This window comes from Propithecus coquereli, unplaced genomic scaffold, assembly GCF_000956105.1.
Source record: "Propithecus coquereli isolate 6110/MARCELLA unplaced genomic scaffold, Pcoq_1.0 Scaffold45, whole genome shotgun sequence".
Lineage (NCBI taxonomy): Eukaryota > Metazoa > Chordata > Mammalia > Primates > Indriidae > Propithecus > Propithecus coquereli.
Genome location: NW_012150285.1, coordinates 8,947,047 through 8,963,615, shown reverse-complemented (window position 1 = coordinate 8,963,615; position 16,569 = coordinate 8,947,047). Strand labels below are relative to the sequence as shown.

The window sequence follows — 16,569 nt, the reverse complement described above, 5'->3', positions numbered from 1 at the left end:
TGCCAATAAAATAAATTCAGTTTATTTCAGTGATTTTTTGTTCTCTTGGTTCTTTATATAGTAATAAAAATAGTATAGTAAAGCATCAGTTAAATTTTAGTTTATACTAAGTACACTGAATAAATCTGAATTTTGGAAGAGAAAGTAATAAGCAATTACTCTTATTAATAAAACGGTATGATCTGAGGACTAATATCCTGAAACAAAAATAAACATGAAATAGCATGGTTTCAATTGTTGTCTATCACTGGCAAGAATAACAGTTTCAAACAATTTCTTTCAAAAGGAGCTCCACTGTTGCTGTATGCCTGCAAAGCACAAGCTTACTTGAATTTTGAGAATAAAGTGGACCTCCATTAACATGAGGCTGAGCAGAAAACTGAGCAGTCACAGAGGGAGTTCGTCTGTATCCACCAGAAGATGTCGAAGAAGTGGTAGAGTTGTGTCGAGATATCTGCCTGGTCATTGTGCCATACTGGGAACCAGGAGCTGAGCCCGGGGCTGCTGAAAAGCATTAGTCAAAGGCAACCAACAAAGAGACTTGAGCATTGTAATCACCTCAGATGGCAGAACAAAGAGGGGGCCTCTCTCTATGACATACTTATTACTTTTTCAAGACTGAGGCACAAAATAAAGAGAAAAGTAAAGAGAAAAATCAAATAACTCTATCTCTGAAGTTAAAAACAGAAGGAAAAACAGGGTACTGTGTGGAAAGCTGCAAAAGTAAATAAGTAACATTCTTAAGCCCTTTAAATAAGCATAATCCCAAATGGTATTTTGCTAATATTACAAATAAATTTTTTGTGCATTTTAGAATATGTGGTTTTTATATATAAACTGTAAATACCAAAAGACAGTGTGAGGTAGAAAGCATTAGTCTTTAGATGTGAAATGTATTCATAATGTAGTTTACAAACTTCTTCCTTTCCCTTGCCAAAATTTGCAGAATTTTGATTCACAGTATAAGAACCTATCTAGCCAAATTCAGGTTAAATGATTAAAAAAACTTTTAACATATTTTCCACATCTACTACTATTTTTAAAAATTTTTATTGCATTAGCAGTTATTAGTATCTATATTACAGTAGAATGAGTTTTAAGACAAGTATGATTTCTATTTTCAAAGCACTTACTTACATGTAATGTCAGATTTGTCATATATCTCCAAATTTTTAAGATTAATGTAATATTCCCTATCACTTAAATTTTTATAACTGACAAAACTGGAAAAATTTTTTAGACTCTATAAAATATGGCATCTTAAGGCAACTTTGTTTAGAAAATCTATTATCTTTCTCCATACTCTGGAGGACTTTTTTTCTGTACTATACCCGAAGCAATCTGCTTTTTTGAAAATTATCAGGCTTATATGTAAAGCTCAGTACCTAAATTGACCAAAGTATTATTAATATTAATACTTAAAATTTTATTCATTGTCATCTTTACCACCAGTTTGAAAGTTAAATATTTAAAAGGTGAATAGAATTCAAAGCCTCCAAAGTTAACTATATTTTCCAAAGTTAACTTCAGGATTAATACGATCCTCCTTGCCCCACCTAAACATTGAACCATGACAAAGTAAGTAAGAAGCCAGTATCCTAGATTTTCTTCATTCGGTTGTTTAACACTCTCTCTTAGAGATCATATGAGGTATTAGATAAAACCATACAGCAGAGGTTGTTCGTTAAAAGAAGTGTTGATATTTAACATTTTGCAACTCCCAAGCCACAGGCAGTCACTAATTATTTGAATCTTCCACATTCTCATTTTCTAAACAGAAACATATTTTTAATATTCTGTTCGAAAGCCTTTGTGAATGAGTAATTTTGGATGCCAAGGTTTTCCAGAGAGCCTTTAATCACTTTCAGAAGAAATACCTGTAAAATGACTGTTACATTTCCCTGGCTTTTATAAAAAGTGTATAGCATTCAAATTATTTTTCTTGGTGATTCGAAACTGAAAACCAATTGTTTATTAATTCTAGACTACGACTATTTTTTAAAATTTAATATTTTATCGTGAAATAAATCATAAGGCCAAAGGGTATATGACTGATATATAATTATGTTACATATATAATTATATATTACATATGTGTGTATATAAAATTTTTTTAAATAAAGTAAATACCCAGCATAAGAAATAGAAAACTAACACTATCGCTGAAGCTGCCTCTGTGTTCCTCTCCTGGATTCTCAACCCCACAAGGGTATGTGTTAAACATTCTCCTCCTTCTCTATATAGTTTTTACCACAGACATATATAAAGATACATGGAACCTTAAACAATACACATAGTTCTTACAAATTTATGAACTTTTATAACAGAATAAATCTGTATGGATTTTATTGAATGACTTTTTTGATATTATTTTTTAAAATTCATCCATGTGGATAAGTAAACCGATGTCATTCATTTTTGCTGCTTTATTTGTATATGAATATGCCAAATTTGTTTATTCATTCTGTTATTAGACATTTGGGTTGCATTGAGATTTGTGCTATTATCAACACTACTACTATGAACACTCCTAAATATGGTTCCCAAATTTCTCTAGGACTGCGGTTCTCAAACTTCAGCACTGATAAATGTGTGAATTTCACCTTGAAGGCTCGTTATAATATAGATTGCTGGGCCCCATCCTCAGTTTCTGATTGAATTAGATAGAATGGGACCTGAGAATTTATATTTCTAACTATAATAGTTCTAAGATGCTCATGGTCTCAGGATATCACTCTGAAAGCCACTGGTCTAGGATAGCAGTTTTTAAACTTTTGGGTCTTAGAGGCCACTCTTAAAAATTAAAGAACCTCAAGAAACTTTTTTTATGTGGGTTATAGCTATAGATAATTACCATATGAGAAATTAAACTGATATATCTTTAAAATACACGAATACACAAGTACGCACTGCACTAGCTGTCAAAGCAATGACTTTATCATACTTCATCTAGCTTCTGAAAAATTCCATTATGTAGTTAGAAGACAATGAGAATGGAAAAGGCAAATAATGAATATAGTTCTGACCTCAAAAACTTCATGAAAGGATCTTGGCAATCCCCAGGAGTCCCTTAACCATATTTTGAAATCTAGTACTCTAGGGTAAAGATCTGAAAATGAAACTGATAAATCTAGGGTAGGTACCTGTTCATCTTGACTAGGTAACAACAAATTACTTTCCAAAGCAAGCGTATCAACTAATAAAATCCCATCAGCAATGTACTTTCCTGTTACTGCACATCCTCAGCAACACTGGTACTAGTGGACTTCTACATTTTAATCTATCTGGTGGATATAAAGTAGTATCTCATTGTGGTTTTAATTTTAATTTTCCTCATTATTAATTTAGGTTGAAGGCATTTTTTTTCCATACGGACATTCTACCAACAATTTCTTCTTTTTAGGTTTTTTTTTTTAAATAGAAATGGTGTCTTGCTATGTTGCCCAGGCTGCTCTTGAACTCCTGGTCTCAAGTGATCCTCCCACCTCAGGCTCCCAAGTAGGTGGGATTATAGGCCTGAGCCTCGGCACCCAGCCTCCCAACAATTTCTATTATTAGGGTGTTCTTTTTTATTACCTCCTTTCCCCCTTTCCCTTTATGAATATGTGCAAATGTTTGAAAAGATGTTGTTATACAGCTTTATTTCACTTAGCCTGAAACTCAGCTCTCATTATTTAAAGCATCTAATTATCCATTTCTATACAGATTACTGTTACTATGTATTTCTAGGCTGAATGCTTTTTGTACTGGTATTTAAAATTCCTTACATGCTCAATCTAGTCATCCCCAACTTGGGGACAATTTAAGTACATTTTATTGAGAAAATTGTTTTATGATATTCTCATACATAAAAACTGGGCTATTATCAGAGTTTTTCAAACTGTGCTCCACAGGAAGGCATCACAGCACCCCATGAAACACATCATTTTCCTTTCCATTTTTCTCCTCCTATCCCTATCCTCACCCTGATCCTTTATTGTATATACCAGGGAGTTCCAAATCAAGCTTCACTTCAGAGGGGAAGAAAAAATTACACTACTAATTAAAATTTATTTTTAACTATCACTGCCATAAATTATCCTAGAAAAATGTAAACAAACAACAAATAAAAACCACATTGAGTTGGTTATAAACCAAGCATAGAAACATTCTGTATTATAGAAAAAGTTATATTTGTTTACTGTGTAAGTTCAGAAGCCTTTCACCAAAAGAAATTAGTGTATATTAGATTTAATACTTCAACCTCTGTATTATCACCTACAACCTAATGACTAATAAAAGCTACCAGTCTATTAGCTACAGAGGAGTTTACTATGAATTGTGCAAAGTAAGTTCAACAGCTCCAAAGGTTATGCAATCTCACCTATCACAGTGCTCACTGGGAGAAGTGGTGGCAGAGGTGGTGCTGGTGGAGCTCCACAAGGAGGAGGGACAGAAATGTTTTCTAATAAAATAGTTTATAATTCAGGTCAGAGTGCAAGAAAGGAAAACTAAACATTCTGAAACAGCAAGAAAGCACAATGTATTGGAAAGAAGAAAAAAAGAGACACCCATATGTAAAGCACGTTCAAATCAGTAAAAATTCTAATATAACAGATAAAAAGGCCACTGAGAGTTCATACCTGCATTAACTATAAAATATACCCGTTTTTATAAGTAAATGTTTTTTCTTTTTCAAAAATATGCTTGAAAGGCTAAGAATTTTTTCCTAACATTTTTCATGATCGTACTTTTAAAGTACACATTTTTAACACTATAGTCTCCAGTTACAAAAATATCAAGGGACTAATTTAATTCTTTCCAAAGGATTTCTTAAATTTTTATACTTTCTAAAAAGTAAATGAACTTTTCCTATTGCATTTCCCTAACACATGTATTGAATATCATACATAAATGTAGTAAAGTCACAGAACAAGCAAATACCAGAGTTAAGATACTATAGATACTGATTCTTTGGTTGGAGTACCATACAATACTGGTTTGCTCTTGAAATAATAAATGTCATTCTTGACTAGTGCTCCAGGCAAACACAACTGGCCCTCCGTATCCATGGGTTCCACGTCCCTGTATTCAACCAACTGCAGATTGAATATATTCAGGAAAAAAAAAATGGATGCTTGCATCTGTACTAAACATGTATAGACTTATTTTTCTTTTTGTCGTTATTCCGAAAAAATACAGTATTGGGTATTTCAAGTAATCTAGAGATGATCTGAAGTATACAGAAGGATGTGCATAGGAAATTACTACACCATTTTATATAAGGTGCTTGAGTGTCCTCAGATTTTGGTATCCACTGGGGGCTCCTAGAACAATCCCCCATCCCCCTGAGGGATGACTGTATTTCTAAAGCAAAATAGCCAAAAAGTTATTTAACAAAGCTATTTAATATATGTACTATATATAAGGAGAAAGCTGGTAAAATCCTAAAGACTGTGAAAACCAATCTAAAAATATTGCTAAATTTGTTATTAGGTTTCAAGCAATCACAAATTTAATAATTTTATCCAATATGACTAAATTATTTCAGCCTTCCATAACAAAGCTCATGAATATAACCACATATTAAACACAGACTAATAAAAAACATACCTGGTCCAATGGTGGGTGGTGAAGGTGTAGGCACAGCAATGGGAATGCCAATACTACTGCTTCCACTGTTTTCTCGACTTCCACTTCCTCCACTACTTCCACTGCAAAGAAAAGAAAAAACTGTGAAAAAAGCAATTCTAGAGACTTAAAAAATTTTCAGTAATCAACCTAAGGCCACTAAATGTTCCTCAATATCCATGGGGCACTGGTCCTAGGAGCCCCCCAGATACCAAAATCCATGGATGCTCAAGACCTACAGTCAGTCCTGCAGAACCGACAGAAACAAAAAGTTGGTCCTCTGTAAACACAGGTTGCACATTCTGGAAACACTGTATTTTTTGACTCGCTGTTGGTTGAATCTGCAAATGTGGAATCTGAGGGTGTGGAAATCACAGACATGAAGGGCTATATATGTGGCAAGAAATTTTTTAAACTGTTCATTATAACCCTTAACCCTACTACTTGAAGTGGTTCTCGTGTTTCACTCTACTTCTCAACCTATATATAAATATAAAAGAGTACTCAGAACCATATCTAGTGAGAAATTTATGACCAACAAAATAGTATGGCGAGTCAACAAGTGTTTATTCAAAACCTGATATGAAGAGCAGTGAACACTGCAGACAGGAACCACTTTGTCACAGAGCTCACAGTCATGCATGGGAAAACAGACATTAAAAAACAGTGTGATGGATATCACAAAAAAGAATGTACAAGATGCTATGGAAATAAATAAAAAGGGTAACAACTCCAGTCAGAAATTAATATGAAAATGTCCACTCATCTCAAAGATAGGTGATAAAACTAGGAAATTTTCTGTACAATGAGCATAACAACAAAGACAGTGGTGAAGTTTCAGTGTGGCATTCTGAAATAGTTGCTACTAATAAACTCTAACCAACTCCCTAGTATTCTACTTCTTATTAGCTGTAAGGATCTACTGACTTTTAGCTGTAAGACCTGGCACTATCCAGTTCTTTTTAGAAAGGTGTATGATCTTGCACCATCCAACTGTTCTTAGTAATGTATGCACACGTGTACATGTGTGAAAACATATATATGTGCACATGTAGCCTTAAGCTCCATATATTTTAAAATCAACATCATTTCTTCAATAAGCCCAGAAACTCAAGAGGGCAAAGATTTGCAATGCCTGGATAAGATTTTTTTCTTCTTCTCCAATATGACCATTCTATAATTAGATTATCACATGTTAATAAAACGGAAAAAATCCATTTTATATGACAGAAGTAGCTTAGATGTGAAGGCCTCACTAACTGTCTTAAGCCAGGTAAATATTCAGCTATGTGTCATCACTGCATCATAGATATGAATATTTTAGCACTTATTCTTATCTACAATTTTGGCTTACATACCTTTTCACTACCATAGGGGTTGGTAAATTATGGCCTTATGGCCTGATGTTTACGACCTGTGAGCTAAACCCATTTTATACATTTTTAAATAGGAAAAAAAATCAAAAGAGGAGTAATGTTTTGTAACACATTAAAATTATTATATTATAAATAAAGTTTTACTGGAACACAGCCATGTTCATTCATTTACATATTTTCCATGGCTGCTTTTTATGCTACAATGACAGAATTCAGTTATTGCAACAGAAACCATATGGCCTGAAAATCCTAAAATGATGACAATCTGTTCCTTTATAGAAAAAGTTTGTTGATCCCTGCTCTAACAGAATGAGCTCCTGAAAAAAAGAATGACACCTTATTGGTATATGCCCAGTATCTAATGAAGTTAACTCTTAAGAACTGGTTGTTGAATATGATTAAACTATTACTACTTCCACTATAGAGGAAAACCACACTTTAATCCAATAATTCAATAACAATAAACGTAAAAAGAGAACAATCTGGGTTCTCATTGAACTTGAGCTGATACACAGTATCTGTAGATATCAACTATTTATTTACCAACAGTAGCAACAGCAATAAATACCAAGTACCTAGCATCTCACAGCTTGATAGACTCCGTTTAGTTGAATCCCCAAAAATAATTTTGCTAAGTTATCTTTAATTTACCAACCTAAAAGTCAAGACAAAGAGAGGTTCCTTGCTCAAGTTATTAAGAAATAAAACTGAAGAATAAAACAAATTTATATAATAAACTTACCTGACTTTATAAAAGTGCTCAAAAACTAAACTGGCCACTTTTGGGTGGAAGAAGAGAGAGACAATAATTGAGAAAGAGGATGAGGGGGGACTTCTGAGTTGCTAGTAATGTTCTGTTTCCTGATCCTGGAGATGGTTACATGAGTGTGCACTGTCCATCAAGCTGTATATACTTAACAAAGCATATACTTTTCTGAATATATGTTATGCTGCATATGAAGTTTTTTAAAAACACGCTAGGTATTTGATTTTCAGAACATTTAAAAATAATATACATGATAACATATTCCAGTGTGTCAACCTAAATTAGTCCTCGGATTTAAGCTAAATCTTCTTTCCTCCAATCTCTTAAAGTTTAAATCATGTTGTATAATTTTTATAACATTTAACCTTTTCTCCAAAAATATTTAAGAGTGGTTGTCTTACCCTTTTTTTTTTTTGAGACAGAGTCTCACTCTCTTGCCTGGGGCAAGTGCTGTGACATCAGCTTAGCTCACAGCAACCTCAAACTCCTGGGCTCAAGCAGTCCTCCTGCCTCAGCCTCCCAGGTAGCTGGGACTACAGGCATGCGCAACCATGCCCGGCTAATTTTTTCTATATATTTTTAGTTGTCTGATTAATTTCTTTCTATTTTTAGTAGAGACGGGGTCTCGCTCTTGCTCAGGCTGGTCTCGAACTCCTGAGCTCAAACAATCTGCCCGCCTCGGCCTCCCAGAGTGCCAGGATTACAGGCGTGAGCCACTGAGCCCGGCCTCTGTCTTATCCTTTTTTAAACACTGTTTGAAAAAACATTCTTTCACCTTGAATCAAATAAATATATGTCTGTACCTCTGTCAAAAGGAGGAAATACTAACAATCTTAACAAAATCTAAAAAAACAGAAGTAATGACACAAATTTACAGAAACATATACAATATTATTACCTCCAACTTTTACATTTGATAGTAACATTAAAGTAGTACTTCACCTATACTCAGCACCTTTGTAGGAGTTTGTCACCAGTCAATAACATCCACTCTCAGATATTCAAATGTTCAACATGAAGGTTTACCTGTGTGTCCTTGGTCTCTGATTTAAAGAAGCTGTCCTGCCTGGACTATGCTGACTTCCAAGCCTAGCAGGACTCGTCATGTAGTCATTAGGAACTGTTGGGGGTTTAACAGGTTCCAGGGTTTTATACGGAGTATTCCGTCTAAAGAAACATAGTAGAGAAAGGAATAATAAGAAAGATAAAATGGTATTTTCCCCCCAAATTTGTGATTGTCCCTTCGTGACCAAGTGTAACAATTTTTTTAAAATTTTTAATAAGTTTGTAATTTTTAAAAATATTCTAAATTGGGTATATGAATTTAGTTACTTTAACACAAAAACTAAAATGTGTTACCTTTTCTTAGGAAAAACATAGGAAAGGGTAATTTAAAGTTCTAACCTTATTTCTAAAAATAATGGCTATAATTTTTTAAATGCTCAATGTCAAACTTTGAAATGTACATTATTACCAGCTCAGCTGCCCATAAGCCACTGTCCTTTACACAGGGAACTAAATTTATTTACGTATGTAGCTGCAACTTTTTCCTACCTCAATATGGAAATACATGGAGAAGTACATTCTGATCCTAGATGTAATGCCATTATATTCTCAATGATTATTACTTTTCTGTTTAATAATTTCATATTTTTTCCAAAGGTAGAGGCTTTAAAGAATGAAAACAGAAACTAAGATCCTCTGAAAAAACTGATTGTTCTATAATCCCTCCATGAAAAACAAGAAATCTAATACAGTATTTCCTGTGTTAAGGTGAACAATCTTAAAGAAATGTAATGTCTTGCCAAGTATTCAATATATTTAGTAATTAAGAATTGGGAAGGAAGAGGCCGCCAACCTTTCTACTTCTCTACTTGGCCTTCCCATAAAGCTACTCTAGTATGAAGGGGCCTAAGACTGCCAGCAGAAGCACAGTTAGAAGTACTCAGGTAAAGAGTCTCTAAGTTTCAGGTGCCACGTAATAGGAGAAACAGAAAAGCTGCAGGCAACTAAGCCAAACTACACAAAGTAGACCACTTATTCAAAGTTCTGTAATACAAATATTGTAAATACATGTGAAGGCACCATACAGAATCTTCTGGTCATTCCATCTGAAACAAACTGAAGTCAGATTTATAGTTAAAAAAAATAATTAGAAGACAAAAAGTAAATAATGCCATTAACACAAATACAACTCTTTTCTAATACAGACTTCTACAGAGGCTATTATACAGTAGGCAGATTGATTTTGGATTCTGTTCAGGGAACTAAGAATTAAAATGAATTTGTAGAAGGTAATGTCACATAGAGTCCCATGGCTAGGATCCATACATTTTCTTACATCAAAGAAATACCTTTCCTTTAAGCATATGAATTATTTTGTAAAATGTAGTTGAATTCTTACCCCAATGTTCCCCGGCCTGACATGGGAGGACTCGGTGGTTTCTGAGTAGGAGGATTTGTTCTCGACAATGTGCCAGTTCTTGCAGGCTGGTTATTTCCATGCTAAAATGTGGAAAGAAATGCTTTTATTTTTACATCAAATTGTTCTCCTGGTGTTTTAACACCATGTATTATTTTTTTTTTAATATCAGAATGTGAAGTAAGGATTCCCAGACAGTTTTAATAAGACTTTGGTACTATATTTTAAAAGGCAAGGAACCACTTGCACTTGTTTTTCCCTGTTATTTTGTGCCATTCACATCAATTTATGGCCAAATACTGGTGAAATTATTGGATTTCATACATTATTTTATTGCTAAGCATATTCGTGGAGATCAAACTTATCTGCATCAAACACTGGGTTTCCTAACATTTTTGAAATGTGTGCATAAACTATATACAGATTTCACTGTCAATTTGCTAAAATATCCATCTGAAAATCATCTTTATCCTAACAATTCAGTAACAAAGTCGCATATGATGTCTGGGAAACCTCCTAATTGTAAGTCAATGAAAGCAAGGCAACTATCAAAAAATGAGCAAAGCAATAAATGTTAGCAAAATTAATGTTCCTATATAAATGCAGATGTCAATATATCTTTGATATATTAACACGGCCAAGCTAAATGTTGCTGATTTGAACTGAATTTGAGTATATTTAATCTACGTAAATCCTACAGGGAAAGCAGACAGACATAAGAAGAATTTTCACATTTTAGTGGCTCTGCAGCCTCTATCAATATAGAGGGAATACTGTGGATCAAATAAGTAACGTCTCTTACCTTGGCTTTTAGCCACTTTACGTTGGCAAAAAAAGGGGGGGAAAAGGTAGAAATTAATGCTAGATAAGTTATATCTGATAGGACAGGTTTACATTTACAGTTATTCAATTCATGTTAATAAGCTTTTATCCAGCCACATTTCAAATATTTTATAAAGAAAAAGATATCCATAAGTACTGGGCAAATATTCACATGTTTTATGTATTTTTCAAAAGAAATATATTCATAAGGAAACCACCACTTAATTATGCCAATCTCATGCAGGCCCAATGATTTCTTAGGTCAGTATTTTATTCTATATAACTAATCCAACTGAATCACAGATGATAAAAAAATACTTTGATTTAAATATAAACACCGTAACACATTAGATATAAAGGTATTTTAACACATCAGTGTACAATGCCTGAGACTTGACTTTACTGGATAATGAATGCCCAAGTACGAGTATTCATTACTTGAATGGTAGTATAGTATTTTAAAAAGTGATAAGCTGCAAATGTTAAAATTCAAAATCACAGGTTGCTTCCAAACTAAAAAAAAAGAACTTAGCACCTTGGTATTTAAAAACAAAATCACCATACACAGTAATCACTTAGCCAGATTCTAACTAAAGAATAAAAAAACAGGGTCTGGAAAACCCTCTCATTTCTATTAACACCTTAAGAACCCAAATCTTGAGCAGGCCAACACTAGTAGGAAGTTATAGGTAGCTTTAGTTCTAAGTTTTCTCCTGAACCAATTTAGTCAAAATTCAAAATTGGAAAAAAGCTACTTTGATCCTAAAGGCTACTCCTACGAAAGATGACTAGCCTACACACATGAAACAATGCGTACAGTCCTAAAGCATCACTACTTGTACTATGCCATTAAGAAAAAATATCTTTAGGTTTCAGTTTAAGTTTTTTTAGACTTTGTGAGTTTTAAGTTCTTTCCATGACATCTGCCATTCTCAATAAGTACGTATCATTTTTCAGGCAATACTAAGGAAAATCATCCAAAGGAGGAATTTACATTCTCTTGAATACATTCTTATTTATAGAAACTGTGCCAGAAATTTGGTATTCTTTAATGTATGTTTAAAATTATATTGCTCACTTTTATCCAGAAACAACATCTGGAACTCTACCTTGCCACTACATTTCACTCTTGATTTACAAAATTAAATTTGACTAACATTATTACAATCCTTGAAGATAAAATATACTAATGTATATATTATCATTTTATGTATTATAGTATATGTATATACTTATTCCAGTATATGCATATCCTAATGTATATTTTATAATGTGTATACATTATAATACACTAAATACTATCCTGAAATAATCAAGAAAATATTCTAAATATGCCCACACATCTTCCCTCATTTGTTGTTTAACATGAACGAGAAACAAAAATTAGCATCCAAGCATAAGCTGGTGCCAAATGAAAGAATAAAAAGAGAATTAGATTGGGAATGAAAATTCTAGTTGAACTCTGCGCTACTATGTAACGGTACAACCTTTAACTTCCTATGGAGCTCCGCCTCCTCTGTTAAGTGTGTTTATGGATGCAGATGTGTTGGGGTTGAGGAGTGTTGGTAGAAAATAATCTCTATATTTTACCGTTCAAAATATTATAATTGCTAGAAACCTATAAAACTTTTCCACTGAAATGTCCTCAAAATATATCGAAAACGAGATTTATTTTTATTTCCTTAAGATCTCACTTCATTTCCTCAACATTTATATTTATAAAAGAGTAATTTTGGCCGGGCGCGGTGGCTCACGCTTATAATCCTAGCACTCTGGGAGGCCGAGGCGGGTGGATTGTTTGAGCTCAGGAGTTCAAAACCAGCCTGAGCAAGAGCGAGACCCCGTCTCTACTAAAAATACAAAGAAATTAGCTGGACAGCTAAATATATTTATATATATATAAAAAATTAGCCAGGCATGGTGGCGCATGCCTGTAGTCCCAGCTACTCGGGAGGCTGAGGCAGTAGGATTGCTTGAGCCCAGGAGTTTGAGGTTGCTGTGAGCTAGGCTGAAGCCACGGCACTCTAGCCTGAGCAACACAGTGAAGCTCTGTCTCAAAAAAAAAAAAAAAAGTAATTTTAGCATTTGCCTGGAATCTTAGGTTAAAAACAACAGAATTCTCTTTGATTCTTCCCATATTATATTCTAAGTAGGATAGGGTAGGTAGTACCATAGATACTGTAAGGCCAATTCTCTCCTTGAAATGATTCTTACTCCTCTGCTTAATAAAGTTAAAACTTTTTTAAAAACATCATTCCTATGTAAATAACATAAAACTTTAGTGTCTACACTGGTAAAACAAATTAATTGGGAGACCATTAGGCTAACATGACTCTGACGTCCTGGGTTCCTACATGAGTAAACCAAAATTAAACTCAGAGTAACTTAACTAATCAGAAACCACCTACTAACCTAACTAGGGACTTTACTAATCAGAAACCACCAATTAACATCTAACCAATCAAATATTTTCTCTGTCTGGCTTCCTTCAACTTTCCCTAATGTCCCCTCTGGTGTGGAGCTGCCCAATTCATGAATCGCTGTCTGCTCAAATAAACTCTAAAAAAATTTAATGTGCTTAAGTTTATCCTTTAATATCACTAATAAAATGTAACAACTCTTAGATCACATGGTCTTTTGAAGCTTAAAAACAAGCACAGAAACACATATTAATATACACTTGTCCCTTGGTATCCATGAGGGATTGGTTCTAGGACGCTTGTGGATAGCAAAATCCAAGGATGCTCGAGTCCCTTATATAAAATGGCATACTATTTGCATGTAACCTAGGCATATCCTCCTGTGTATTTTAAATCACCTCTAAATTATTTCTAATACCTAATACAATGTAAATGTAATACAATGTAAATGCTATGTAAAAGCTGTTATACTATACTTTTTACTTATATTATTTTATATTGCTGTATTTGTCATTTTTAAATTTTTTTCCAGATCTTTTTGATCCAAGGTTGGTTGAATCCACAGATGGGGAACCCAGAGCTCCAGAGGGCTGACTATATATGCAAAGTCCTTTGTAAATCATGTATCAGGCCATAAAGGTGTTAATTGTTATTACTGTGCATCAAAAATAAACTTAAACTTCTCTGCTACACATTCAAGCCTTCCCTACTCTAGCTTACTCTAAAACAAACCTGTGCTCACTTATAAAGATCTTCTTTTCATTCTCCTTTATGAATATGTTCTGATATTAACAGTTTCTCTATGCTGGGATCTTATCCATATCTTACACTGTTTCTAAAAATCAAACCAGACTTACCTTAGGATATTTTTTCCGTATTTTTAATTCCTACTAAATTTATGTGTCCCATACATTTCATAGTATAAAATGCATTAACACAGTAAATATTATTTAAATGAAACCTAGCTATATCAAATACAAACACCAAAACACTAAAATTTACATCACAAAATAAGAAAATATGATGGACTATATTTACACGTAATTTTTAAAATTCTGTATGTATTTTTTAAAATACCAAAACACCAAAGTCGAAAACCAAGCAGCAATATGAGGAAATACTATATACTTCAATATATGAAGGGCTAATTTCCTTAAAAGAAAAAAGGACTCTTTACAAGTCAGTAAAACAAACTTCTAAATAGAAAAGCGGGCAAAGGATAAGAAAATAATTCTAAAGCTATAAGTAGCGTCTCCCTATACTTAAAATACCAAATTTTAAATAAATTTAAACTTTTCCTTCTAATAATTTTGGCCCTGGCATTTGTTCATACTGAAATGCCTATCTACATGCATCTCTACAATCCTCTAGAAATATTTAAGCCAACAATGATAACTTTAGAGAAATCATAAAACTAAGGAAATAAAACAGCAATAAGACTACTGGGGAAAAAATAATTGTGTGCTTGTGCGTCATGGGTATTTGTAAATCACAGAAACAAAATATAGACAAATATGCCACATGTTAGCTTCTAAAATATATTGTTCTCACAGACCACCTACTCTCCTACCCCTAGCCAAAAACATATTTTAAAATAGCCTGCACAACAATGTGAAGGAACTTAATGTCAGAGAACCATACATTTAAAAATAGTTAAATAGTACATTTTATTAAATGATGTATTTTTTCACAATAAAAATTTAAAAACAAAACAAAACAAAAAAACCCTTTGTCTAATGTATCCATATTATGGATAGAAAGCAAACTGACAAAATTCACATCCATAGACTTTGAGCATATATCATGTTCTGTGTATACTTCTCACTTATACATATATGATGAAATAGATAAATTTTCTCAGCTAAAACTTCCCTGCAAAATTTTGATTCATCTTATACTCAGCTAAGTACTATGTCTTAAACGGTTATACACAATTATGAGGGGAAGGATGATATAATGAAGGATATTCACTTCTAAGGTAATGACTGAATTTTTAAAATGATTTTGTATTGCTTCAATAGAAAGAAAAATCAAGATGGGGCAAAAGGGGGAGACGTGAGCGAGCGAGTGTGCATGTGTGTGTGTACAGAGGTACATATATATACATGCACATATATATATTTTTTAACCTCAAGATGGGTAATAACAGAAAAGACACTTTTCCCAGATTCTCAAAACTCAAATCCCGTAGATCAATCCAGTCTAAAATACCCTACATTAAAACTGAATTTAAAATCTTATACAACTCTTAGCCATACCCCTGGATAAAATACAAGAAACAAACTAGTAGTCTCTGCTATATTTCCAAAGTCTTTCAACTTTATATATAACTTCCAAGCATGAAAGTGAAGGGGAGATTCCAACAGTCTCAGAGAAGAGTTGAATAAAGGTCAACGTTGTCGGCTATCCTCCTCTCTCAACCAGGAAGCCCAGAAAATCCAGAATCCAACATATACAGCAATAGTACCAGTCGGATCAATCTGCTAGGAAAAGCTTCATGATTCTAGCTTACTCATTTAAGATTATTATAAAATATTCTGAAGACCAGAAACAAAATTAAATAATGGTCCTCTTGGAAAGGGATAACTACATTTAAAAGGAACAGTTTATCCTGAACACAGATGGCTAAAGAATTTAGGTCATTCCAGATGCTTGCAAAATGACCCATGAATATCAAAAAATTGACAGAATACAGGTATCTCTTCAAGATGAGCTAATTCTGCCATGCTTAGAAATGAACATGGGCAATTAACAATCTCTCTCCTAAAAGGGAGATTTTTTTTGTAATTGCGGGAGAGGGTATTTATACAGAAGAAAATTACATACAATTTTCATTTTTTATAAGTTGCAATTCCATCCATATACACACAGGTATAAAAATACATATATACATATTTAGAAATAAAAGGATAAGGATGTTTATAAATTATTTTCTAGACCAATTCTGGAAAGTACATAGATTATTAAATACTTATTCAGTAGTGAAAGTGAGACATGACGAACTTACAAATAATAGTCTGGGACTGAAATGGTTTATTTAATGAATAACTATTTCAAGTTTTAATAACTTTTTTTTTTTGATACAGTCTCGCTCTGTTGCCTAGGCTAGATGCCATGGCATCAGCCTAGCTCACAGCAACCTCAAACTCCTGG

The 16,569-nt window shown here is 33.3% G+C and overlaps 1 protein-coding gene across 10 annotated transcripts in view; it reads right to left on the bottom strand.

The window, feature by feature from the left end:
• Positions 1–16,569, bottom strand: part of ABI1 (abl-interactor 1) — a 136,857-nt gene that overhangs the window by 13,342 nt on the left and 106,946 nt on the right. For 2 of the 10 annotated variants that reach the window (XM_012654872.1, XM_012654876.1), the window contains exons 4-8: positions 10,977–10,991; positions 10,157–10,257; positions 8,779–8,919; positions 5,593–5,693; positions 328–504 (exon numbers count right to left, since the gene is read on the bottom strand). In XM_012654872.1, coding sequence (XP_012510326.1) covers positions 328–504; positions 5,593–5,693; positions 8,779–8,919; positions 10,157–10,257; positions 10,977–10,991 — 535 coding nt within the window. The remainder of the gene's footprint in view (positions 1–327; positions 505–5,592; positions 5,694–8,778; positions 8,920–10,156; positions 10,258–10,976; positions 10,992–16,569) is intronic. The other 8 variants (XM_012654873.1, XM_012654877.1, XM_012654874.1 and 5 more) reach the window with 5 other exon arrangements.